The sequence below is a fragment of the Cupressus sempervirens genome, chromosome 5 (assembly GCF_028749045.1).
Source record: "Cupressus sempervirens isolate cs-2001-9-10 chromosome 5, ASM2874904v1, whole genome shotgun sequence".
In the NCBI taxonomy this organism is placed as follows: domain Eukaryota; kingdom Viridiplantae; phylum Streptophyta; class Pinopsida; order Cupressales; family Cupressaceae; genus Cupressus; species Cupressus sempervirens.
This window is the reverse complement of record NC_143122.1, coordinates 418,272,422-418,299,847: the sequence shown is the minus strand read 5'-3', so window position 1 is coordinate 418,299,847 and position 27,426 is coordinate 418,272,422. Positions and strand designations below refer to the sequence as shown.

Here is a 27,426-nt window from a genome sequence, read left to right as displayed (position 1 = left end):
ACTAGTACATTTGGGTGATGCTGGATTGCTGTGAATTCTTTTGCATTAAACATGCCAGCTAAGTGAAAATGTTCAATGAGTTGAAATCTCGTGAACATTTGGAGAGCTATCTGCCTTTCTTTTGTCCTCTTCTCAGACAACTGTTGCTTTTACTTATCCCTTTGTACGTCTAAACCTTCCTTAAGTTCTGCTATTGTTTATCTTTTATCATAAGGATACAAATCCACCATATTGAGAATTGGTGAAACATGCTCCTTTTGGAAGCTCTATGTCAAAGGCACTGACTGCAGATTTCTTCAAGACATAACATGTCCCTAGTAGCTTTTATTTTAACTCATAATGAATTGCAAACCCAGGGATGGTTGGCAGCTCATCAGATGATCTTATGTGACGCGAAGTGTGTAATGTACCCTATAGGGACTTACACTGACCTACTCTACTATTCCCAACTAGATTTTGGATGTAATGCTCCCTTTTCCTCAAACAAGGTTTAATAATAAATTATAAAAAACTTATATATATTATAATATAAACAATATAGTATTATATATATGATCAAATGAATATGATAATATTATAATTACAATTACTAATGCAACACAATAACATATAATGACATGATGAAGAATATAATCTAATATTTCACCAATGTATATTTTAACTATTATGAGCAGCAGAGACAATTATATTGGTTCTTATTTAAGCTTTCTCATTACCCTATCGAACTAATCAACATTATAATAATAATGAAAATATATGGTCAAATGGAAAAGGCAATTCCTTGCAAATACGGTCAAAGGAATGAAATGTAAATATTATCGTATGATTGATGAATAAGTCCCAATGTCTAAGTTATCGCAGAATCTCTGGGATAAGGTGACTGTTAATTTTTGTCATGGAGACACGGATTGCTACAGGAGACTACTTGGGTCCATGTTCACAAAAATGGGTGATAACATATTGTTCCTGGTATTTCTCCGTTAATAAGGTGACGACTAGGAGTATCTACAAATTAATTTGCACCTATAGTGAAATACAGTAAGACCATTCCCTAATACGTTAAGCATGTCAATGTCCATCCACATGCGCATTGTATACTTCATAGTGGCAACATGGAATAAGATGGGGAATTAATAACCCTCAAACAGCGATCAGAAATAGGGGGGTGTGTCTAATGTAATGTTCAGGTAAAACTAATAAGAACCACAACAATTAGGATTTCTTTCAAAAAGACACGAGAAATGCCCTTTTAAAACATGACTACTAATCTCAGCACAAGCTATTTAAGGCTTTCAAAATATCTTAAAAGATTATCGGACAATTCCATTCAGTCAGCTTAAAAGACTCGAAATATATATACAGAAAGAAGTCTACATCAGTACTTATGTAAAGGAACCACATTTATAGATTTAACATGAATATGATTAAGTATGAATCGATAACTACAAACTAACAAGGCATTAAGATCGCAGTCCAAAGACATGTATAAAAGACAATACATAACCATTGAAGCCACAGATATAGATACGATTGCAGATTTCTTCTTTGTTTCTTTATCATACGTGAATTCCCTCTATTTAGAACAACTTCCTATTAGAATTGAGTGCAAGCTCATGTTAGCCCCATCAAAGATAGCATTTGAAGATTGTAGAGATTAAAAATTTGGATCAGTCAGAATATCAGAATTGACATCTTATAAATAAACCTTCATAGATTGATCGTACTTACTATCAACAAGAAAATAAAGAATTGCTTACAAGGGTAGGAAGAAGTCACCTATAGTTCAAGTACTTAGAACTTTGTTCCTATATTCCAGGCCCGACAAACTGGGGACATTACATTGGATTCCACTTGGCTATGACAATCTAAATGTCCTTTACGAGGAGAATGTTGATTCCCAATGATTTTCACTTGTTGCGATGTCCCCATTTTTGCAACATAAGAGTTTGAAGAATTAGCCTATTATTGTGGTCCTCGTAGGCTAATTATTATGGATAGAGGGTCTTATGAGGTAGAGGCTTGGCTATGGGAGGGTCTTGTCTTCTTCACCATTCAATATGTTCTAGTTTGGTCTTCGTTTGACTCAGATTGGACTTCATTTGGGTTTAGCTTCATGCACTTTCTATTTATGACAAGTGTGGTGATGACTGAGAGGAACCTTTCATTTTTAGGAAAGTGCATTTGGTCACATGGGGAAATAATAGTTGCAACTCCTATTTCAGATAACATATTTAAAGGATAAGTATTTTGGGAGTTATTATTTTAGTGGCCAAATTATTAAATTATTAAATGAGAGCTTCTAATTGAAAGGTGTATTGATGAAAGCTCTTTAATAAAAAGTGTGAGGAAGAAGCCAAGTTGCAACTAGGTATATGGTTTCTATATTTAAAAGGTCTTCACCGAAAATGCAAGAAGGTAATCTAGAGTTCTTCACAGATAAGACATCCAGAAGTCTTCACCATGAGTTTTCAGCAGTTGGTGATCATGGTGAAGATGATCATGTGCTCATTGGGACAACCACTAGTCCCATTTGTAGTTATGACATTGGAGATTCTACATAGGGCATATGGATGTGTCCGTTTCATTAGAGGATAACAACTTTGAGTTCCAACAATTTGAGGATTCTAGAGTTAGTACTTTAGAGAATGCTGAGGACATGCTAACTTCCTTTGATGGTAGTCTTACATCAGCTGGTGGTAGTGGGGATAGGGCGATATAGGGTATGATTTTCAGGACAATAGTCCATATGTGAGTATGTTGATGATGCACTGATAATTCTGATTTTTATGGCAGCTCTCATAGTGTTAAGTTAGTGCAGGAGAAAACGGTCTTTTCAAGTGGGATGGATGAGGGCTTGGAGCTACCTAGTTATGAGTCATGACACTCATGATTTGAGTTTTACGGAGGATTCAGGTGATGTAGATTTATGCCCTAATGATGCTGATCTACATGTTGACATTGAGTCATGTATGCAACAACAGGTGATACCAGAGGGACCTTAGTTAGATGATGCAGATACCAATATGATGGACACCTTTGATGATTTGTATGAGAATGATTCATGCTACAACGAGTCTAATATATCATATCATCTTTTGGGTGATGACTCAGAGCGGTCATTGGATGATGATAGGTCCTAGGATCATGATTTATAGGGACTTATTGATGAGAGGTAATTAGAGCCATACAAGGAGTTTGATACAACAGCGGCTTCCGCTTCTTTAGAGGAGGTATTGGTAGAGGTATCCAATAAAATCACCCAATGGGCTAATTATTTTTGATAGGGAACGGGTGAAGGAATTTATATTAGCCTTATTTAACTTAGAATTGTCGTAGAAAATATGTTTGATTGAATATGAGGCTTCATTTGTTTTTAAATTAATAATACTTGACAATTTGTAATTAATATCCATCTTAGCAGCAATGTTAACATCAGAGTATGCCAAAAAATTATCTTTAATTTTAACAAATTTTACTAAGCTATTGCCAAAATCATTAATTATGTCACTTTGTGATATTGCTATCAGGATTTAACTGTGTGATTTTTGAGTCAAACTCATTTACCCATATTTCATGAGTAGTGATTCAACATGAATCCATCTCTCATGAGAATAAATGGAACACTTAGCACCCATTGGATCTAGGTGATCCAATGAGGGTTGCAAGCTTTGGGTTTAACCATGGAGGGAACTCCGTAGTTAAGCGCGCTCAGGATGGGGTAGTATTGGGATGGGTGACCTCCCGGGAAGTCTTGGTGCTTCACCCCTGTGAGCATCACCTAGATCCAATGAGTGCTAAGTGTTCCATTTATTCTCATGAGAGATGGATTCATGTTGAATCACTACTCATGAAATATGGGTAAATGAGTTTGACTCAAAAATCACACAGTTAAATCCTGATAGCAATATCACAATTTGACTTGCTATGGAAATTACTCCTACTTATGTCACTTTGGATAAACTCAACTGGAGATTCAAAACTTAAATCCATCTAATGAATTCAAGATTCTCGAGTTTGCCAGCATCAATGTTTGGAAACCATTCTCAAAACTGGAGGTTATCACCTTTAAATTTCTAGCATTTTCCTTCTAAAAATGCTTTGAAAATAGATATATCTAAACATAAAACACAGAGAAAATTCTTAGATAAGATAGTAATACCTATCTGGCCATGATAAACAGTTTGAAACCAATCTGCAATCTCTTCCATAGGAGCATCCATTCCAAGCCATCTAGAAAAGAGACCTTGATTTTTACAATATTGTTAAAAATCTCCTGTGTATTCCTTATTCATAATGATCGATAGTCTCCCATCTTTCTTATTGAGTTGTAAGGATTTTTTCCTATTGAATGGAGGATTCCTGGGATCCACATTGGGTTTATTTGAATTCTAATTTTGATTCCTGCCATAGCAATTTGATACCCTAGGGATTCCAGAAAGACTCTTTTGGTGGGTTTCTTGAAAACCCCTAACTTGTCTAGGGCTTCGCTGGTACAAATTTTGTGAGGATTCTTGAATGTAGAGGTCGGTTTTAAGAAACCCTCCACCCTATTCTTTAGAGGAGGGTGGCGATATCACTCAAATGGTGCAAATGGATGGGAGATTAGTCTTACCAATAGAGGATTGAGGATTATGTCTTCCAGGAGAAGATCGATAAGCTCTGAAAGGAAAGGTGGGGATGTTAGAAGTGATGGCTATAACCCATAATTTGGAAGCTCTACTTGCTTTAGGAATTCTCTACTGTGGCCTTTTGTTTTTTTTTGGATCTTGTAATGTCCCCTATTTTGCGAACGTCAACTTTCAGAGGATTAACCTAGTTTTTACCCTCATAGGCTAATGGAGTTGTTTAGAGGGTCCAATTGGTAGAGCTAGAGGCCAGTTCCTCCTCTAGTGGTTTGGGATGTTCAGGATTGCTCTTCACTTGAGTCAAATTGGCACACTTGCTATTTATAGTGTCTATTTTGGGTAAGTTAGAGTTTCCATCTTTAGCAAGGCATTGAACAACTTGGTGGCAATGTTGAGATATAGTATTGTTGACTGGAGAAGTTATTCAGAGACTTACTATTTATAGTAAGTCAATTATGCTGCTGTTTTTGTCAGTGCACGTGGACTTGGTATTAGTAGACTTCGCCAGTTGGCTCAATTTCAGGGAGTGACTATTTATAGTAACTTAGGGGGTTGATAGAGATAGATCCTTACTATTTTTAGTAAGGCAGTTGTATGCATAGTGGGCACAATGGTTAACTTGTGGGCTCAATTAGAATTGAGAAATAATGATTAACAATGGAGTTATATAACTTCATAATTATACTTTAATAATAATTAATTATTAAGTGCATATCATTATAAATAAAGTGGACGTCATTTACAAAGGGAGTTTTAAATGTTTTAAAAGTATACTTTATAATAAGTGATAAAGTGTCATTTAAAAGGGAGATATTAGTGTTTAATAGAATATATTATATATTTTAGAGTGTGTCAAAAGGAGGGGAAAATAATTAAGTGTGATATTTCAATTGCAACAAAAGCAAATATTTTAATTGCTAAGTAATATTTAAGTTATGCGATGTGTGACTTTGAAGCTACTCGACCGATCTTCATTTGAGAATTATAAAAGGCTTCTTTGGTGAAAAATAATTCATCCACGACTTGTGCATTTTCTTTTGTTTGTGTGGAGAAGAGATTGAAACAAGGTTTCAGATTTCGAGCTTGAGGAATTGTGAATTCTTACAATTGTTTTTGCACTTTGAACTGGTGAAACTATTTAGCGAAATGTGCTTGAGGATGGTTCAAATCAGAACCATCATTGTGCTTCATTTTGTTGGAGTTTGTAGCTATGATAGAGATCTTTATCTCTGGGCATTAATATTGTTATGGTCACCTTTAACCAAAAAGGACATTTATGATAAAATGTAATATTAAATATTAAGATGTGTCATTCAACATGCGTTGAGACATGGAAATATGAAGTCATGTTTTGGAAATTGAAGAGATCTTCAGTTATAATGTGAAGAGTCTCACTTGTGTTATTTATATCGCTTCAAGCGAAAGTCATTGTACACTTAAATATTTTATTATCAATTAAATGATTTTTTTGTTGTGTGGCTGGGTTTTTCCCTTCATTCTTGAAGGGTTTTTTCCAGGATATTTTTGTGTCACTTGCATCTTTTCTGGTTATTCATTATTGTTTCTTATCTGATTTCTCAGTTAAAATCTAACATGGTATTAGAGCAAGGTCAATATCAGCAATGGGGAAATCCGCCTCTCTGAGAAATTGTCATGCAAAGTTTTCTTATGCTTCTCTCTCTTGTAGGGTTGTGGTTATTGGACTTGTGTGTGATCCAAGCATATTATTTCATTCTTGTTTTAGAGGCGTTATGTTTTGAAATCCATTGTTCGTGCCTTGAAGTTTGGAAAATAAAGATAGCGACACTAGTTAATTTGTAGTGGATATTGTGTGCTGGAGAATCGATTGAGGTTCTGGTCCAAAGGAAATATCTTTTGTCAGTGATGAGTCATCGTTTCTTGGAGTCATCTCTCCATCATTCAATATTAGCTCTTGTTCAGATTATCTTGACCCAAGCTCTGGTCGTTAAGAATACTTTTGTGTTGAGTTCGATATTCAAAAAAGGACTGCTTTTCAGTCGGTTCATTTGTCTTTTTTTGAGTATGATATATCGATTCCACAAATGATTCAATCAATCCTCTATTCTAATCAATAGTATTAGTGTCTATTGTGAGAATCTTGTAAACATGAGAAGCTTGGGTGAGATGTCTAGGAACAAAGGGCTTGAGATTAACCAGAGCAAAGGACAGTTCGACCGTGTAGAAGTCGAAGGAAAAATGGAAATTGACAATGAAGAAAATGAAATTGCCTCATAGTTCATGACTACAGTAGTGAGTTCAAGACTCAAAATTATGCCTAGAATCTCTATGATTCCTTTTCTTGCCAGTTTATAAAGTCTTACACTACAACTCTTAAATCCTTAGCATCGTGCATGTGTTGAGTATGATCGGATTATGCATATTATGGAGTAAGAGGGAGGATTGAAGGTCTCATTAGACATTTTGAAGAGCCTCGTTAATAAGATCAAAATATTTAAGGTTTCTATTGCCTGTCGGGTCTTCATCTCTTGCCGCTACTTTGTAACTATTGTCTCCTTTTCCCTCGTTGAGAGTATTGAGTGGTCAAGCTTGAAGCGGTACTTAGAAATGACACTTATCTTTTATGGTGCTTGTCTTCTCCATCGTCAAATTGGACAGATACGTTTTTATTTTTGTTCTCATTCCTTACTTTTATCATCTATCTAAAGATTGTAAGTGCCTTTGTTTTTTAAAGGAGGAATATATAGGTGACATTATTTTTTTGCATTTTTCTAGTCAAGATTGGCATTTATGCTTGCAGAACTCGGTCTGATATCCATGTGTGGTGCTTCCAATTTGTCTAGAAGGCTCTTTTATTTGTTTATGATCACCTCCGTACTCATTGGCTCGACCAAATCTAGGAGATTGAAGGTGTTTTGTGTGTTAAGTAATCAAAAGGGGAAGCTGCTTATTATCATTGTCGTGGATGGGGATTTCATTTGGTAAAGTGCAGCGGTAGTGAAAATCTTGACCGTTTTAAACTTTCTTGATCTTGTGTATGCAATCTGAGCTATGACACAATCCCATAGATGCTTGGAAGATATTCTTCAATATGATCAATTAGAAAAAGATTGATGTCTTGGCATGTAGGGGATCTTTCTGGTAAATCATACGTTTCAAGTATCCCGTAAAGAAAGCATCAGTGATTTTTTCGATGCTCGCTCATCTCTGCACTCAACTCATAAAAGTAGCTCTCACTATAATCATGATAGAGGATTTGGAATGAGGTGGAAAAGACGTCGTTCACGTTGGAACTATGCCGACATATTGTAAAGTTTTATGCTTGCACAAGAGTGTTATCAAATGTCATGTTGGTTCCATGTTGGAATGGGATATTGAAGAGATATCATTCTGTGTGTTATTGGATCGACACTTTTGAAGGTCAAGAAAGGTTGCCTCCGTTGGATTTATTATCTCACGGTGTATCATTAATTGCTCAAGAAAGGCTGCTTCCATTTTTGTCAAGCGCATGGAAAGGTTTTGTTAGATGTAAAGTTAGAGATATCGTGGGTTCCATGGTTTGGTCTTTCAAAGACTCAGGCATCTTCATAAATATTATTTTTCCTAGTATTCCATTTATGATTGATAGTTGCGTTTTGGATGGCCGAAGCTCTTCCTTATTTCTGACCAAATATTTCATGAGTTGAGATATAGCTTTCATATTATTTTAAAGAATGGGTATAAGGTTGTCTCTTAGTTGCTCCAACCGCTTCATCATTTACAAGGAGATAAGTATTATTATTGATCATGAAATTCTTGTTATATTATTGGGAATGGTGTATGATTTTAGCATTGATCTCTATATTTCTCTGTATGATAGGAAGCAATTGATGATTAAATCCAGAAGTTGTGCAGACTGTGAAAAGGGACATGTGAATGCTGATATTTGAAGGGAGACTAGTCAACTTCAGAGGGAGTTGTTTTTTGGTTGAGAGGGAGCTTTCATAGTATCCTCGTTTCTTTTTTCCTTATACATGCTCTTAATGCTTGTGGTATTTGTGAAATTTTCTTATTTTAGAAACAAGCTAGGCATGGTTAACTTAGAGACTTAAATGGAACTAAGTCGAATTTTTGTTGTGCCTATTTTTATTCTTGTGTGAATAAGATTGTAAGAATCAGCTATGATAACTTTTTCACTCTGGGAAGTAAACATCATGTTGAGAGAGTCCATGATGACATCGCGTCAAGAGATTCTTTGATGGGAGTTGGAAACTTGGAGGTCATGCTGAGAGATTCCATGACAGTTCACGTTGAGAGAATCCGTGATTAAAGGCTTAGTTGTGATTCTTACAAGTCTATCATGTTGAATGATTCCATGATTATTGGTTGGGAATAAATTATTCTATCTATCATGTTGAGTGATTCTGTGATTTTCAATTATAAGTAAAATGTTCTTATAGTGTCATCTTGAGAGATTCCATGACAACATCATGTTGACAAAGTCCGTGATGAAAATTGGTTGTGTTTCTTGCAGGGTTTTCATGTTGAGTGATCTATATGATTAGAGTTTATCATTGACTTTTGGTTGCAACCTTGTGTGATTGTTCAACTAAAGATCTCTCTCTTGGTAAGAGGGAGTGTTAGAGTTTGTAGATGTGATAGAGATCTTGATCTCTGGGTGTTAATACTATTATGGTCATCACCTTCAGCCGAAAAGGACATTTATGATAAAATGTGATATTAAATATTAAGACATGTGTCATTCAACATGCGTTGAGGCTTGGAAATACAAAGAGTCATGTTTTGGAAATTCTCGAAGGGCTTTCCTCTTCATTCTCAAAGGGTTTTCCCAAGATATTTTTGTGTGCCACTTGCATCTTTTCTGGTTATTTGTTATTGCTGTTTATCCGATTTCGGGGTTAACATCCAACACATTTGTGATCAGATTGTGAGAAGTATATCAGCATAGGGTTTCAGATTTGATTGCAAGGGCAGAAAGCTTTAATTCATTTGAGTTTGGAGAGTGGCCACAAGTTATATAGGTGAAGCAGCAGTCTTCTACAAGGTGTGATTTAAATATTAGAGGCACGTTGGGGTTTAATATTGCATCTGTTCATTATATATTGGCACCTCTGTTAACTTCATCAGCTGTGACTCATTTTGTGGCTTCATTTGAAGGCTGCGATATTATTCCAGGTTTTATTTCGCAATAAAATTATTCATCATATATATTGCTCTTAGTCAGCGTATTAGTCCTCATGCCAAATGTTCATGAAAATCTCTGTTGGCTGTAGATGCTCATTGTACATGTAGAAATCATAGGCATGCATTTGAATGGTCAAAAGAAAAGATTGTATTTGTATTTCAGTTCTTTGCTTGGACTTTCTATTAATCATTTGCAAGCGTTTAACTACATTTGAAGCCATTCTAAGCAAACAGACAATCTGAAAATATAAGACCGTGAGATAGAGGTATCGTGGAAAGTGTTTGATTTAATGTCAAACATCTGAAAAGTAAGCAGTTTGGTGTTTGAAAAAGTTAGAGCCAGTAGGGGTTCTTTACAGATTTCATCACTTCCCATCCGACTTCGGTCTTGATCGGTGGAGGGGGAGCTTGACCTTGTAAAAGGCAGATGTTCTATCCCTATTGATCCCTAATGTGGGATGTCAAGTGTGGTTGTTTTGTAGATTTTGCTGAACTTTGTAGTTTTGCTAGTTGTGCAGAGCCATCTTTTCATTAAGAGGTTGATTTCAAAATTATATTATCCTTATTGTTATTGATTATGTAAAGTTTCTGCAAATTCTGCTACTAAATCAAACTGATATAATACCTTTATAGGGCTAGAGATGGTCTTGATCAATTACTGATGGAATATTAATCCTTCTTGTCAAGATATATAGTTCTGCAATAATATATTTATTCTGCTATAATTTGTATGAGGCAATGAATGCTAAAGGAGCAGATTTAGTTTCGATGTGTGTCCTTTATCCACAATCATAACCTACATAAATATGGCACCCAAGGGGAATGTCCCTAGAAGTGACATGTCCCTCTCTAGGTCGGCCAAAATTGTTCTCTCCAAATCAACGTCTAATGAAGGAATAGATTTAGTTTGTCATTAAACTAACTAATTTGTTCAAGTTTAGTCTCAAACAACATTACTGCAAGGGAGACGCTGATCATAACTGAAGACTAGACAATTATATATATAGGCCTTCATTAGTAAAGCATTTTATGCATAATCAGATTTGTATGATCTGTACCATCAAACCAGTATGATTTCGAAGTTACAAAATTAACACTCCCTCTTAATTTGATAATCATACTGAGAGATAACATATCTAGTATCATCAATTAAGATGAATAAGCATAGATTGATGCACTATATCTATCTGAATCTTCTAAGCATGTGGTATCATTGAACACATGATACTATGTCATATTACTATACCTATGATATGACTTATCACTTATACTAGTGATAATGATATTGCGTGGAATGCAATATACAGGATAAAATCTGGAGAATGATTAAATTCTTCCTTTATCCAAGTTGTGACTCATAGGTACTAGCAGGCCTATATCACAATATGATCCTGAGTTAAGATCTACCAGTTCACAGGATAAAATCCGGATAGTAATTAAATTCTTCCTTTATCCAAATTGTGACTTATAGGCATAGAAATGTCTGTATCACAATGTGATCTTGAACTCATCTAGATTTGACAATAGTTCTCTACTGTTCAACACATTATCTAAGAGATCATCATCTCTCGTAATGTCTTTTCTACAAGTGTTCATTATCTCAGAGATCTTTACCTCTTAAATAATGAATTCAAATGGTGGAGCCCATAACAGTCAATAGCTTGACAATAAAAATTATTTTATTAATAATTTAAAGAATACAAATGTATTATAATTCAACCATACCACGTCTTTTCCTGAAGTGATCTATCTTCACTCGTGAGAGAGGTTTGGTAAGAATATCTGCTGTCTGATCTGGAGTGCAAACGTATTCTAATTTTACAGTATTCCTGTCTACCATATCTCTTACATAATGGTAAGGAATTTCAATATGCTTGGACCTGTCATGAAAAACTGGATTCACAGAAAGCTTGGCGGAACTTTGATTATCACAATGAATAATAGTAGGATTCATGGTAATAATCCCACAAGTAACTTTCTAAGCCAAACTGCTTCCCAGAGGCCATTGCTGCTGCAATGTATTCAGCTTCTGTGAAACTTTGTGCTACAGATGACTACTTTCTGCATATCCATGATATCATTGTTGAGCCCAAACATCCTAAAGTGCTTTTTCTATCATTAACACTTCCACCCCAATTTGAGTCTGTGAATCCATATAAGTCCAAGTCAAATTTCTCATATTTGAGCCCAAGGTTAAGAGTGCCTTGTAAGTATCTCATAATGTGTTTGATTGCAACTAGGTGAATCTCCTTTGGCTCACACATAAACTAACTTAAGGCATTAACAACATAGCAAATATTAGGTCTTGTATTTACCAAATACATAAGGGACCCAATCATTTGTCTGTAAAGAGTAGAATATATGGAGGGTGATTCTGCTGCTACTTCCTTAAGTTTGTGTAGATTAGTCTCCATAGGAGAAGAATAGGTCTGTAGTTCCACACTCCAAATCTCTTCAAGATGTCTAGTGTATACTTTCTTTGATTAAGTACGATATTTTTAGGGTTCTGCCACACTTCCAATCCTAGGAAGTAATGGAGTCCTAAATCTTTCATTTCAAATTCTCTAATTAGATCTTTCTTGCATTGATCTATAAGATGATCATCACCTGTTATTAGTAAATCATCAACATATAGTATCAAAATTATCATATCATCTTTATCCTTTTTATAACAAAGATTTGGATCAGCTTCATTCTTTGAGAATCCTAAACTGGTGAGATAGTTATCTATTCTTTCATACCATGCCCTTGGACCCTGTTTAAGCCCATAAAGAGCTTTCTTGAGCCTGCAAACAAAAACTTTAGGGTTATGAGTTTCAAATCCTTCAGGTTGCTCCAAAAATAGCTCTTATGTAATCTTTCCATTTAGAAATGTTGTTTTTACATCCGTCTGATGTACTTTCCATCCCTTCGATGTTGCAATAGCTAGGACTGCTCTTACAGAGGTGTATCTGGCCATTGGAGCAAAGGTTTCTTCATAATCGATTCCCTTTTTCTGAGAGAAACCTCTAGCTATGAATCTGGCTTTATATTTTTCAATGCTACCGTCGACAGCATGCTTGATTTTAAATATCCACTTTAGAAGAAACAACAGATTTTCCATCAGGTCTTGGAACAATTTCCCAAACATCATTCTTAATAATGGATTGGTATTCTTCTGTCATAACATCCTTCCAAGCTGTATATTTAATAGCATTTGAAACATTGGTTGGTTCTGATTTAGATAAATCACTCATGTTTGCTGCATAACTAGAAAATCTTTTGGGTCTTTTGCTTTCTCTAAAGGTTCCAGAGGGTGCAGCAAACTCTTGTGCTTCCTCTACAGTCTGAATAGGCCAAAGTGGTCTTTTCTTAGAATTTTGAGTTTCCTCAATATTAAGATTTTGAATTTCATCTTCAATCTCTTCAATGTTCTCCCTCTGAAACTCAGATTCATGATTTTCTTCAAAACTAGGTAAATGTGTGGGATCTTCAGAACTAAGGGCTCTTTTGAATGCTAAATCTTCTTCGAATATTACATCCCTACTAAGTTCAATGTTTTAAGAGATCAGGTGTGAAAATTCTATATGCTTTAGATGTTTCACTATGCCCGACAAAAATACCTTTCCTCCCGGAGGTTTCTAACTTAGTTCTCTTTTTTTTGGAACATGTATATATATGCACCCTAATATCCTAAGATGGCTTATATTAGGTTTAACCTTACTAAAGACCTCTTTAGGAGTTTTATCTCTAAGGTGGGAGTGAGGACTTCTGTTTTGAATATAGACAACAGTACAAGAGGCTTTTGCTCAAAGATAATATTCTAAATTTTGATCAAATATCATAGCTCTTGCTGCTTCTACAATTGTTCTATTCTTCCTTTCTGCTACCCCGTTTTGCTGTGGGTTATAAGGAACAATATACTCCCTCTTAATTCCTACTTCTTTACAAAACTCTTTAAACAAATTTGAAGTATATTCCCCTCCATTATCAGTTCTAAGAGTTCTAATTTTGTGTTCTGATAAGTTTTCAGTTGAGGTTTTGAATTCTTTAAATCTCTTAAGGATTTCTTCTGATTCTTTAAATTTTAAGAAGTAAATCCAAGTTTTCCTAGAGAAGTCATCTATAAAAAGTATATAGTACCAGAATCCTCCAAGAGAAGGAATAGACATAGGTCCACATAAACTTGAGTGGACTAATTCCAAAACATTGTTAGTTTTTCTAGTGCTCTCATGAAATGGACTTTTGGTGTTCTTACCCTTAGCGCATCCTTTGCATATGCTTGAATGATCTTTATTCAACTTAGGTAAACCAGAAACCATCTTCTCCATAGTTGATAAGGTTTTGAAATTTAGTTGTCCTAACCTTCTATGCCATATTTCGTTTATATCAGCAGCTTCATGAATTAAGGCTTGAATAGGTTGACTAGGTTTTGTATTTAATTCATACAAGTACCAATCAACTTTGATTTCTTAAATGAAGAGTTCTTAGACCAGGTCATTACTTTACCGTCCATGCATGCAACATTATGTCCATCATCTTTAAGTGCTGTAACAGAGATTAGATTCCTTTTTATTCCTGGTACATAGAGTACTCCTTTGAGATGTAGAGAACTACCCAATTTCAGTTTCAAGGTGTAATTCCCAATTCCTTTGACTAAATGAAAGGAATTATCACAGATGGTAACTTCGCCATCGACTTCTTTTGATATAGAGTCTAGTGCTTCTTTGTATCCTGTAATGTGTCGAGATGATCCACTATCAATTACCCATGCTTTGCTTGATACTTCATTTGATAGTGCAGAATACAATACATGATTCTCAGGATCATAGTTTTCTTCTTTCCTAGTAATGTTTGTACAATTTACTTGCTGCTTTGTATTCGTAGGGCAGTTAGATCTATAGTGTCCAAATTTTCACATTTTCACATTTTATTTTGGATAGATCTTTCTTAGGTTTGTCATTTCTTTGATTACCCTTCTTCTTCTTGAAGTGCTTCTTCTTACCTTTATAGGAATTTGTGTTGAGAACATGAAGTTCTTCATCTTCAGTTTTCAATTTTCCCCCTTTCTTAAGTTTCCTAGATTCTTCTTGAAAGCAATCTCCTTTAAGTCTATTGAAGTCAGGAAGATTGTCTGTAGCACTTACTCCTTGTGAGAATGTTTCCCATAAATCCGGTAACCCATCTATAGCCATAAGTGTTAACTCGTTGTCTTCAATTATGATCCCTATACTTACAAGTTCATTTCTTAGACTAGCCACCCTTAGTAAGAATTCATAGATTCTCCCTTCTTTATCTGTATATGATTTAGTTGCCTTTTTAGTGCAAGGGTTCTAGTTGGATTGTTAACCTCATTGCATTTAATAATGCATTCATCATATTAAATGCTGTTTGATGTTTCATTCGCATTGGCACTATTTCATTTTTCACTCCATCTAATATGATTTGCATCGCTTTCCTGTTTCCTTTACTCCAGATAGTTTTATTAGGTTCAACATTAGGTTGCTTGGATGCTTTATCAACAAATTGTTTCATATCATTGTCTTCAAGAATCATCATAATTCTGAATTTCCAAGTAACGAAGTGTTCTTTTCCATCAAACCTGTCCTCGGGTCTGATTGGGCTTGCCATTGAAGATAGAAGGATGTTGCTAGATATTTAAAGTCTGATTGTCAAGTTGCAGAGCCTAGGTTCGACTACTGGAGCTCTGATACCATGTAAAGTTTTTGCAAATTCTGCTACTAAATCAAACTTATATAATACCTCTATAGGGCTGGAGATGGTCTTGATCAATTACAGATGGAATATTAACCCTCCTTGTCGAGATATATAGTTTTGCAATAATATATTTATTCTGCTATAATTTGTATGAGGCAATGAATGCTAAAGGAGAAGACTTAGTTTCAATGTGTGTCCTTTATCCACAATCATAACCTACATAAATATGACACCCAAGGGCATGTCCCTAGAAGTGACATGTTCCTCTGTAGATCAGCCAGAATTGTTCTCTCCAAATTGGCATCTAATGAAGGAATAGATTTAGTTTATGATTAAACTAACTAATTTGTTCAAGTTTAATCTGAAACAACATTACCCCAAGGGAGAAGCCGATCATAACTGACTAGACAATTATATATAGGCCTTCATTAGTAAAACATTTTATGCATAATCAGATTTGTACGATCTGCACCATCAGACTAGTACGATTTCGAAGTTACATAATTAACAGATTATTATAGCTTTAACAACATAATATTGTATTCGTAATATTGTTGATTGGTTACTATTTAAATTGAAAATATTATTTATGTTTTATTAATTTTAATTCTAATATTATTCATTATTAACTACTATTTCTATAAGTAGACAATCATCATTAGGGTTTACAACAAGGGACATGACAAAGTGACAACTTTGTCTGTCCAAATTGATTGTGAAGCAGTTGAAGTATATAATTGACCTCCTAAACCATTTGCAAGCTCACCCTTAGAGAGTACTTGACAAGCCCAAATTTTTCACTTAGCGAAAGCTTAACAACTTAAAAAAATATAAAATTTCTTCAAAAAAATGCATTGGTTTTGCAAAATTCAATGACAAAATGTATCAAATGAATCTAGAAAAGTATGAGGAATTGGTTTCTATTAAATTTGATTTGTGAATGCATATTGAATCTAGATAACAAAGTTGCATCATCATGCAAAGGTAGATAGTGGATGCAATTGCTAGTTACTAATTCATGACTATTATTGATTTTCACATCTAGGCAAGTAAAAAATATAACAATTTGAAGCCATGCTCATTTGTGAAGTCAGTTTTATTGATCCAACATTTATTGAATAGTCGATATCGGGTGTAAGATATTTCCTGGGTGCACTGAAGGCCTAAAGTTTAGGTCAAGTGCCTAAACATAAATGGGTTGCAAGGGGGTTAGTCGTAGAGACCATCCCATGACAGGTGTGAGCCAAAGAATTTCTTTTGGGGTTTTTGGCCATTCAACATGTTTAGCAAATTTTGACGCTTTGTTATGTTTTGTCTATAAGATTGAAATGCTTTTAAAAAAAGATATTCTTGTGTTGTGATTTTTCACCATGGACTGTTGAGTTTTGCTGAGGACTAGCAAAAAAACTAGTAAGTTTTTGCTTTCTTGGGCTTGTCTTCCAAGGTAGATGGGATTTCCAACCTCTCTTGGGCTTTTACATTAAGATCATCTTCAATTTTTTTACCAAAGTGTTGGAAACTCAACTTTGTACAATCAGATTTTTCACTTTGTTTGTGGGGCTTCCATCAACATGCAGATCAAATCCCATCACTTGTTTGCACAAATTGCCTTGGGTTGAATTGGAATTCTACACTTGTTTGGAGTTTTGATCAACACTCAATCCAATTTCTATGTTTTCCTAAGTTTTCCCTAAGGAGGAGATCAGATTTCAATCAACTGCTAGGAATTTTATCATGTTCAAATCGGAACAAGAGGTTTTCTTAGACCAAATGTTCTATCAAAGTCAGAAATCTGGTAGTCTTTAGGAACTTGCTTAGGATCATAACAAAGATTTCACTAAGTGCATGGATTGTGACATGACAATTAAAACTTCTAACTCATTCCAAGATCCCAACTTGCAACTAGGAATCAACTCGCATCTCAAGCTTGCTTAAACTTCCTGTCATATCATCCTTTGGAACCTCAAAATTGTTGCCAGATTGACTTAACTAACTGCCAAGCAAAAAGTGGGGGTACCCATTTACAATGGGGCATGTGTTTTCAACACAACATTGTCCCTTGCCATCCATGTCTCCAAAATGCTATGGAGTATGGAATACAATTGAATACATGTATGATACTTTTTTTGCCTTCCTCTAAAAAATTTCAGCGCCCCAATCAGCTAAATAACTATGTTACCCGGAAACGCGTTTCCTGCCCTAAGCCTTGAGTTTCGGAAACCGTCCCCGTTTCGGGGACTTGGGGACGGCTGGAAATGTTTCCAAGCCGTCCCCACCCAAGCAAAAAAATCGGAAACCCGTCCCCGAAAATTCGGAAACGGTCAACGCGTTTCCAGATGGTGTTGACCATCCCTGAGACTCCGTAGCTGTTTCCTATCCGTCCTGGGGACTGCTCTAAGTTTCCAATTTTAAAATAAAATTCAACTTTAGAAAAACATTACTAGTGATATTCAATTTTTTATTGTTTTCCCCTGGGGTGTAATAGAGAAAATATTAGATCACACTCTACCTAGCTGTTGTTCATGATTAGTTAAATATTTAGAAACATAACAGTAATTTGAGTTTAGAAACAAACAATAATCTTAGTATCTGCCCAGAAAATTTCACTATTAAATTGTTAATATACAATACTTTTATTGTTTTCCTAGGGGTACAATAGAGAAAACATTTCACACTCTACTTTAAGTAGCTGTTATTCATGATTAGCTAAATATTTTATGCTAAAGTTTCATCTTTTGAAGCTGTTATAGTGTAATATCTTCAAATAGGGATGCTAGGAAAAGATAACAAATATTATAAACTAGGGCACAAACATTCTGAATATTTATTTGCATTCAAATACGTCAATTACAGCTCAGATATTATGTTAGAATCAGATCTGAGTTTATCAACTAAAGACAGTTTTTTAGATTATATTCTGAGTTTAGAAACATACAATAATCTTAATATCTGCCCTGGAAATTTCAGTCTTGAAATACAACCTTCCTTACTATTTCTAAGATAAAATAGAGATGGATATGCAGATTTTGATACTCGACTTGCCCAGAAGTCCGCTGTCCAAAAAACATAAATATAGGGTTTACACATATCAAACATGCAAAGTCGTCCTTGAAATGATGGCCAAGTTATAATGGCCCAAAATGAAGGTTTCAAATCTTAGTGCAATTAATTACAAAGGTGCTGAAACGCAGCACCAAATTAAGTTGCTCAAGTCAGCTATAAAATCGGCTAGCTAAAAATGTCTTTCAACAATATATATATATAGCCGTCCCCTATTTCAGCCAAAAAAAAAAAACCGTTCCGCAAACCCGTTTCCTCGTCCCCCCATCCCCCCGTCCCGGAAACTTGGGGTAACATAGCTAAATAATGAGCAATATTATGTGTTGAACTCTCTCTATATAAAGCAACAGTTTCTCAAGTCTTTCGTCTCAACTGATTTTTGTGGTGATAGATTTGTTGCTTTCTGATAATACCTTCACAAACAAATTCATAAACATTGTTTTAAAGAAAAATTTGAATCCCTTATAACCAGGTTTATATTCAGCTTGATGATTAGTTATTAGACCAAGGGCCATTATAAAACAGTATTAAAGCATCTTGATCATCTCTATAAATTTCTGTTTATCCTGCCTTTGGTTGGTTCTTGATGCACTCTAATAAAATACAATTATTAAATACATTCCTGCACAGCTTTTACATATCTGGCTTTTTGTCTTTTTAGAGAAACTTTTGATGCAATAACATAAAGAATTTCCTTGGTGCAGGTGTAGAAGATCTGAAATGAAAGAACTGATTTCTGATATTAGCATGGTAGATGCAGAAGTAGCACATTGAAAGCTAAATCTGAAGAAGAGCTTGTTTATATATAATTTTTAATGATATCCTCAACAGTGTCAATTCCATCCCTTTTGGTGGGAGGAGTCACTATCCAATCCCACAGTCATTGCATTAAATTCAAATGTATAAGATATGATTGGAGCTATGTACCACAAGCTAAGAAGTTCCCCGTGCTAGCACAATGTGGTACTGTATTTCGTTCAAAAAGAAGAGGTGAAAAGAAAACACCCACCAGACCTGAGCATGTGGTTCGGTTGATAGTGAAGTGTTCTGAAGCGGGAGTTGCAACTTTAGCTAAATTACTGGAAAAGCACTCCAGACTGGTGCAATTTGAAGAATGTTTACTTCTCTTTGACATATTTGGTAGAAAAGATAAATGGCTTGAGGCTTTGGAGGTAATTTCTGATAGTTCTTTTATTCACTTTAATGCTATTCAGAAAGCTCAATTGTTGCAAAAGGGTTGAACACTTTGCACTCTCTTATGCTTTTTTGGAAACAGTTTCAAATCCTTGTCCATTTCTCCTCCAGCCATTTGACATTGAAGAAAGTCATATTTTTATATCAATGGTATCAGTAAGGGAAAACAATGGCAACTCCTCCTGGGCTATGCATTAAAATAAATGAGTAATTGTATACTTGGAATTGGTGGTGACAAGTGTTAAAGTCTTGAACCAAAATGGCATGAAACCATCAAACAGACAAATTGAAAACTAGAACACCAGAGATACCCAGGGAAAACCCTCCTACACGAGGGAAAAACCCAGCCACACAAAGAGTACTCCTTTGTTTAGATAATAACAGTCTCACTACATAGCTCGCAAACTTGAATCAATTTAACTCCTCTTACAAAATAATGAGTTTGCAACTACATACCAAGTGAATACTGCAAACAGAGATAATAATAATGAACAAAACTTACCTTACAAACAATTGCTTAATACTAAAAATGGACAAGCTGATCAACAACAGAAGTTTCAAAACACTCCTACAGCCACAATGTACAAAGGCAATAGTCTCCCAGACTCTTTGTATCAACAGCAAGCCTGATTTTGTTCTACAAACAACAATATCTGATATCATATGAAAGACGAGACCACTATGATCAGAATCACATCACTCAAGAAGGAAAAGAAATAATAATATCCGGACTCCTGGAAAGAAACACAACGAAATCAAGTTGCTGAGAAATCCAACGTTACTGCCATTTATGTCAGTTGCAAGATGGTGACTCTTCATATCTTCACCATCTCAATATTTACGATAATGTCACACTCCCTTCATAAAATGAATGCTGCACATGCTAAATTCTATCAATACATGGCACCGCTCAAAGAGGTCAATATGGCAGGAACCAAAGAGTCATCACAAGAGGAATCAATAACACCCGTCGGCAGATACAAACATTGTGATTCATACCAATAGTTATGCGGCCTATTTCACTTATTAAATCTTTAGTATGGATCAACAAAAGCCATTGAAGGAGGAAGATGTTCAACACATCATCATTGCTAGTGAGCATGACAAACTCCGTGAAGCTTAAAGCCTGATGACCCTTTATAACTGACGTTACCGGTCATGAGAGACCCGTACACTTTTAATATAAGAAGTCTCGAGAACGATGATAGAAAATTTAACTTTTGCAGGTAATAATGATTTTTTCTGCAGCTATAAAACATTAACAACAAGCACAACCATGAAAATCTCTCAAATGAATTTTACTGATGATTGGGACATAAATTCATACGTTTTCGGATTTCAAACTATTCCTCTGCATATAGAAATTTACAATTGTTTTTGACAACTCCAATTAGTTGGTCCAATTTGTCTCTAATGAAGCAATAACCAAAAGCGTTGCTACTATCAAAGTAAATGCCTACATTATGTATGGAATTTAAATTCAAATAGCATTCATAGCTTCAGTGCAAGATTTGCCAGTGCCTTATTGCCTGAATCTCTCTTTTAAAATTAATGGAGTTTTTGTTGTTCCCCTCTCGATTTATTCTCCATCTTTGATAGAAATCAACAAACAAAAGATTCTTACTGAGAAATTTGCAAAATAGCTTTAGCACAAGACTTCAGAATTATGCCTTTTTATCCATATCTAATTGGAGAATGCCAAGTTTTCATTTGACCAGGTAGTAGCACATTTAATTGAAGGGAGATGCCTAGAATTCAACTTTCAAAAGGATAGAGATTCAATTATATAAGAGAGGCATATGACACTTCATTGGAACTTGGAGACGAGACATCTCAACATCTCTGAAACTAGTGTGCATGTTGGCCTTTTACTAGTACCACAGTTCAGGTATGCTCCAGTCAGCCTTTACCCTTACACACAAACAGAGATGGAATAAATACAAAGTTCAGTTCAAGAGTAGAAATGGAACTGGTTCAAAGATGGGTTAATGAAGAGAAATAATGTGTTGAAAAATGCACGGCAAAGATACTGTTCCTGGTTGTATAGATTTTCATTAAGGATACGGATATGATTCTAGCAAACGATGTCCACTTCAAGAAGGGGAATCCCTACTTTTATAGTGTAGGGGAAATTAGGTCTATACAGTGCGTTAAGCAAGGTTGGTTATGTAGTATGGGTTACCAACGACATTGTGTGGACTAAAACTACATATGGTGAACTTGTAAGACAAATTACTAATTTACTAGTGTTGTAACTTGTATTAGTGCATATTGTTTGGAGGATTCCAAAACATATGCAACACCAAAACTAGGACATAAAAGAAGGGAAAAAACAAGATTGAGGAAACAGTGTCAGAAACTTTTTGAGTCAATGGTACTTCATTTTGGTCTGGTAGAATAGTGATGCCATGCAAATTGCAATGCCCATGAATAGTTCTGATGAAAAAATACAGTTCCACCATTTTGTCAATTGATGTAAATTGGATTTCAAGTACATGCATATGCTATATGGAATACAAATAATACTTAAAAATAAACCTGCCAATCCTAGTGCTGGTTCAGGGGTTTGGTTTGTGAATTCAGTTGTGCAGAAGAAACATATAAAAATTATAAATATATACATTTTTGCAACCTAAAAATAGAAATATTATGTCATGTCCCCTGACCTGGCCTAATTCATATCTATGAACATGTAGCCTATTCCTAGCATCCCAATAGGCTAACGTGAAGGTGAAAAGGATGTGGAGATTGGTTTGGGTGATCATGTTGTTTGCTAGTGTGGGTGGCCCACAACTTAATCCTTACCACTTTTCAAATTGGAGTGGAACGTTATCTTTGCCAAGTGTATGGAGGGGTGTCAAGTTGTAGTAGACAACAGTTATCTTACCTTAACTCTGCCCACAAACGTGAAGATTCTCTTAAACTGTCAAGTACTTGGACTGCAGTGTGTAACATTTCTGCTGGTTGTTGGCAACGACAGCATTAAGGCATGAAGTGAGAATGGGGGGAGTGGCATTCAACATAGTGAATTTGAAAAAAAATTGGTATTCTTCTTGCTTTGAGCACGGTGTTGTTTGAGAGCTAGTTTGAGACAGAAACCTCAGACTTAAGAGTTTGGAAGGAGACCCGAACAAGAATGGGGTGAGTTCACTACAGGACTTTCCAAGTGATCTGAAATGCAAAACCGGTCATACTAATTGCATGCTGAAGTTCATAGTGAATATCGGAAGTTTGGAGTGTGCTGATCAGGAGATACTAAGTTGAACTGTGCAACTGGAAACCGACACTGTCTGGAAGAGACGGGTAGCAGGTGTATGTGGTTGGGGTTTGTGCATCTGCAAGTTCACATGGGAGCATTTACATTGAAATGGTAGCATTACCTCCACACAAGGGAGTATCACGCCTCTACATTCCTGAGCCCATACTGATGCATGCCAACTACTCTGCAACATCAATAAGGCTGAGTAGATATCATCTGCAACAGGTCCAGTTAGTCATGTCATTCCATTTGTTTTTTTCAGTAAATCTGAACTGTGAAAGCTTATGGAACATTTGAATTTGCAACTTAATAAAGATAGCTTTCTTGCACTGTTCAACATTAATAGATTAGATTATGCAGTAACTGTATACTTTTACGTGGATGTGTGAATGAGTTTTGTGATAAGTCTGAACGAAAGCATGCTGCAGATTAGTCAGTTTAACTAGTACAGTAAACTCTTGTATGTTTGAAGCAAACTCTACAAATTACCTTCAATCAAACTGGTTGTACATTTATTTTCCCGCACTCTTGTTTTCTACTCAGAATCTTACATATTAGACATCTAATATTTTAATTTAAAAGATAATTTATAAGCTATATACAGTTTTAATAATGTTAATATGTAATATCATGGTATAATAATATGCTAATATTAATAATAATAATAATTCCTTTAAGTATTTTTTAATAGTAAATTCTGCAAAATGAAATGTCTAGGTGTAGAATAAAGAAAAGGGAGGTCAATATGTGTAATGCAAGGGGAATTGTCCTTTCCTTTGATTGCACAATCGCAGGAAAGATAACCCAATAGGCTCAAGTATGACTTAAGCACTAATTGAGTCAATGATTCGTTGCTAATAATGAATTTGGGGTAAGTTGGAATTGAGAGGAAATGACAGGACGATGCAAGAAGGCCAAATAAGCAAATATGACAAGTTACACCAAGTTCAGACTAATGAAAATCGGACATAAATCTCTAAGTACCAAAAACATAAACCAGAAGATTCTACTAACTTGTAGTTTCAATCTGAATCTAATTTGCAGGGTATAGATTGCCTGGAGTGTTTTGTTCCCAGGTATAGATAGCCTGAGGCACTGTATACCCAGTGATTTCGCCTGAAACTTTTTGGGACAGTTCGTCACATCCCACACTTCTCAGATTAAGTTTCAATAGATTTATTACCTGTTAAAAAGAGAAATACTTGGGTTGAAAGGTGTTTGCCTTGGTCAAACCCCCGTTTAGGAATCAATCTTAAAATTTAAATGAATTTGCATAAAAGAAGGTTTGTAAATGTAAAGGTAAATGATAGACCTTGTAAATGAATATACATTCATGAATGGGTTTTGAGATCTCACATATTCATGAAGAAGCTTTTATGTTGCCTATTGAATTTGTTGAACCTTGTAATGTAGGAAGGAATCAAAGATGACTTTCACAAATGCATGGATCTATGAATGCCTTTCCAAGATCTTTAATGTTGTTATGCTTGATGGACTTTTTCTTTGAAGAATGGCTGAAAGAAATATGCAGATTGACAAAAGGATCCTTTTACTTGATTGAGAACTCCTCTACTTGGCCATCAATGGAGAGACCTTTTCTGCAATGGAGAAGATTGCCTTAAAAACTCCTTAGGATACTTGAAAATGCTTGGATGCAAAATTGTAAGAGAGCACCTAAAATCTTGATCCTTACCAAAATGAGGAGAGATGAGGCCACTTATATACCTCTCACAATATTTTGAGATTCAAAAATTGGAGGCTGGCACGAGATCTAATTTCCTACTAAAACACTTCAAAGGGAAACCCATTTAAATTTGGGTTAAATTGTCTGGGTATATAATGCCCAAGGTGTTGTGTACCTAGGTATAGAATGCTCAAGGTGTTATATACCTAGGAAACTGGGCCCAAACTGAAATGGGGAGTCGGGGATGAAGAGAAGATACCGTAATAAGTGGAGATAGGTAGCTGGATTGGGTATAACAAACATGAAATCTTGAAATCATCAAAATGGGCCCAACCTAAGAATCTAACTATAGGTGCTAACTTTTTAAGACGGTACAATTAGCCCCCATTTTAACAGGATTATTAGAAAACCTCATATTCATGATAAAGTAGATCAATGCATTGGAATTTTTTAATGAAGGTCAAGGATACAAAGAAACACAAAGCCCCCTAGTGAGGCAACACTAGAGAGAGAGAGAGAGAGAGAGAGAGGACCAACTAGCCTTGTAAGGTTTTTCCTTACTATCATTCATGCAAAGAGAATGTACTGCTACAAATGATGGAATTGAGAGTCTAACAAGCTATGAGATGCTAGTCAACCCATTAACAAAGGATAACCAAGTCAAGCACAGTCTATTGGAAAATCCAGAGAGAGAGAGAGAGAGAGAGAGTCAATCTTTAAACAAGCTCTATCTCTGTTAAGGGATCCAGAAAAGTAGATCAGTCCTAAGAAAAGCATAGTTTCCAAAGGGATCTAAAAGAGGAGGACTAGTCTTAGGGTTCAATAAATAATGCAAAGAGCATGATAATGTTATGTAAAAATGAATCCAAGGAAAATGTTGTTTACTTAGCCATCTGCATAAGGGATTGCATTGAATCGTTGTGTGTATTAAATGTGAAACAAGGAGCAGAGTGTATGCCCCTATGTTAAAACAATTGTAAATGTCTTAAAGGGAGCATTGGCTTTAATATAGAGCATATGTGCACCCACAAGAGACGTTTCCACTATGAGACAACCCTAGGCAAGGACAAATGAAGGCAGATGAAACACATGACAAAAACAGCACAAAAGGGATCTACCAATTCTAGGGTCTGTGTGATCATATGATAACTCATGTATATCAAGAATAATATCAAAATAATTTGATATCGTCCTCCAAAGATACTAGAACTACAAGCACAATGTAAGAATATCACATGCGAGATACAAAGAAGACTCTCTTTGGGTTGGCATTATAGAGACCAAAAAGAATGGTAGCTACTGCTTTGCGTCATCCCCAATCAGACAACACAAAGGCACATTTATGAACAATAGCACATGTACAACATAACATATATACAACATATAGAATAAATAAGATACAATTAGAAGAATCTCACAACATATTGATTCTTTTATCACCTTGCACCAATAAAGCAACAAGGGTCATCTAAAGAAATCTATACAAAACATATAACAAGCAACACATAAATGGGGGAAGCAAGATGCTATAGGAAAGCACATGAAATAACTCACTTTACAAGAGGAGCTAGTCAAACATGTCGCTTGCCCCCCTCATCTTAGTCCACATTATTTTGGGAAGGTAGGCAACACGCAAGAGGAGCAACATCAAGCATAGTTCCAAACAAGGACCATGCTCTAAGGATGAGTCATTTTGTTTGTAACTAGGAGCAAGAGATAATTATTTTGCAATTCTAGTAGGTAAATGATGATTGACATCAATAGACTCACAATTATCATCATAATCACTAGCATGAATATCATTTGCATTAGAAACATTGAATTTATCATCATCAAGAGTATATTCTTCATCAAATTAATCAAAATAGAATCTTTAATACGAATAGAATCATCATTTTTTTTCAATTTCATCTTCTTTAGATTAACTTCCTCCCTTGGGTTATGCATAGGTTGGTCAAAGGGAATTAAAGCATCAAAAGGTGTCTTTGTGACGCAGTGCAAGGCAGGAGAATCCCCAAAGGAGATGTCCCAACCCTAAGCAAACAACCATACAACAGAAATACAACAACAAAGCAACAATAATTCAAGATCTGATACCAAATCACAACTCTTTATTCATAGATATAATTGATTACATGCAATACGCCTGACTGTAAGGCCTTCCGGGTTAGGGCCAACTACAAACAACAATTACCAAAATTAGTTCTCAAGATCCAACAAGATCTAACTTACAAACCCAATCCCAGCTAGTCCAAATATATAACTGGATAAGAACATCAAGAATAATTCACACTTGTACCCTTAGGTCCACCAAGTAATCCTTTGGTTCTCAAGCCGCAGCCCTAGCTCTTCAAAATTTGCATCTACACTTCATCCCCTTCTCCAAGCTGGAATAATCACTCCTTAAAGACTCTACAAGACCCCTTCTTATACCCAACTAGGCCACAAGTCGGCCCAGCTCATTACAAACTAAATTAAATCCCTTACATTAAATATAGGTCAAGTCACAAGTCGGCTACAACACTAAATTAAATACCCATACATAAATTAAATGCCAAAAGTTGGCTCACAGACAACTTGGCACCAACAAAACTAAGACCAAACTGAGTGTTAGCAAGACCAAGTTGAGCACCAGTAAATTCCCAAGCACTTTCGAGCTCTAGAGACTATGCCGAGTTCCCAGACCATGCCAAATTCCACAAACCATGCCGAGCTCCCAGTGTATGCTGAACACTAGTATCTGC

General features: G+C 35.5%; 1 protein-coding gene across 1 annotated transcript in view; it reads left to right on the top strand.

The window, feature by feature from the left end:
- EMB2453 (Tetratricopeptide repeat (TPR)-like superfamily protein) overlaps positions 1 to 27,426 on the top strand; it is a 109,342-nt gene that overhangs the window by 45,651 nt on the left and 36,265 nt on the right. Inside the window, exon 2 of the mRNA XM_089830902.1 lies at positions 19,250 to 19,717. Coding sequence (XP_089687028.1) covers positions 19,361 to 19,717 — 357 coding nt within the window. The 5' untranslated portion in view covers positions 19,250 to 19,360. The remainder of the gene's footprint in view (positions 1 to 19,249; positions 19,718 to 27,426) is intronic.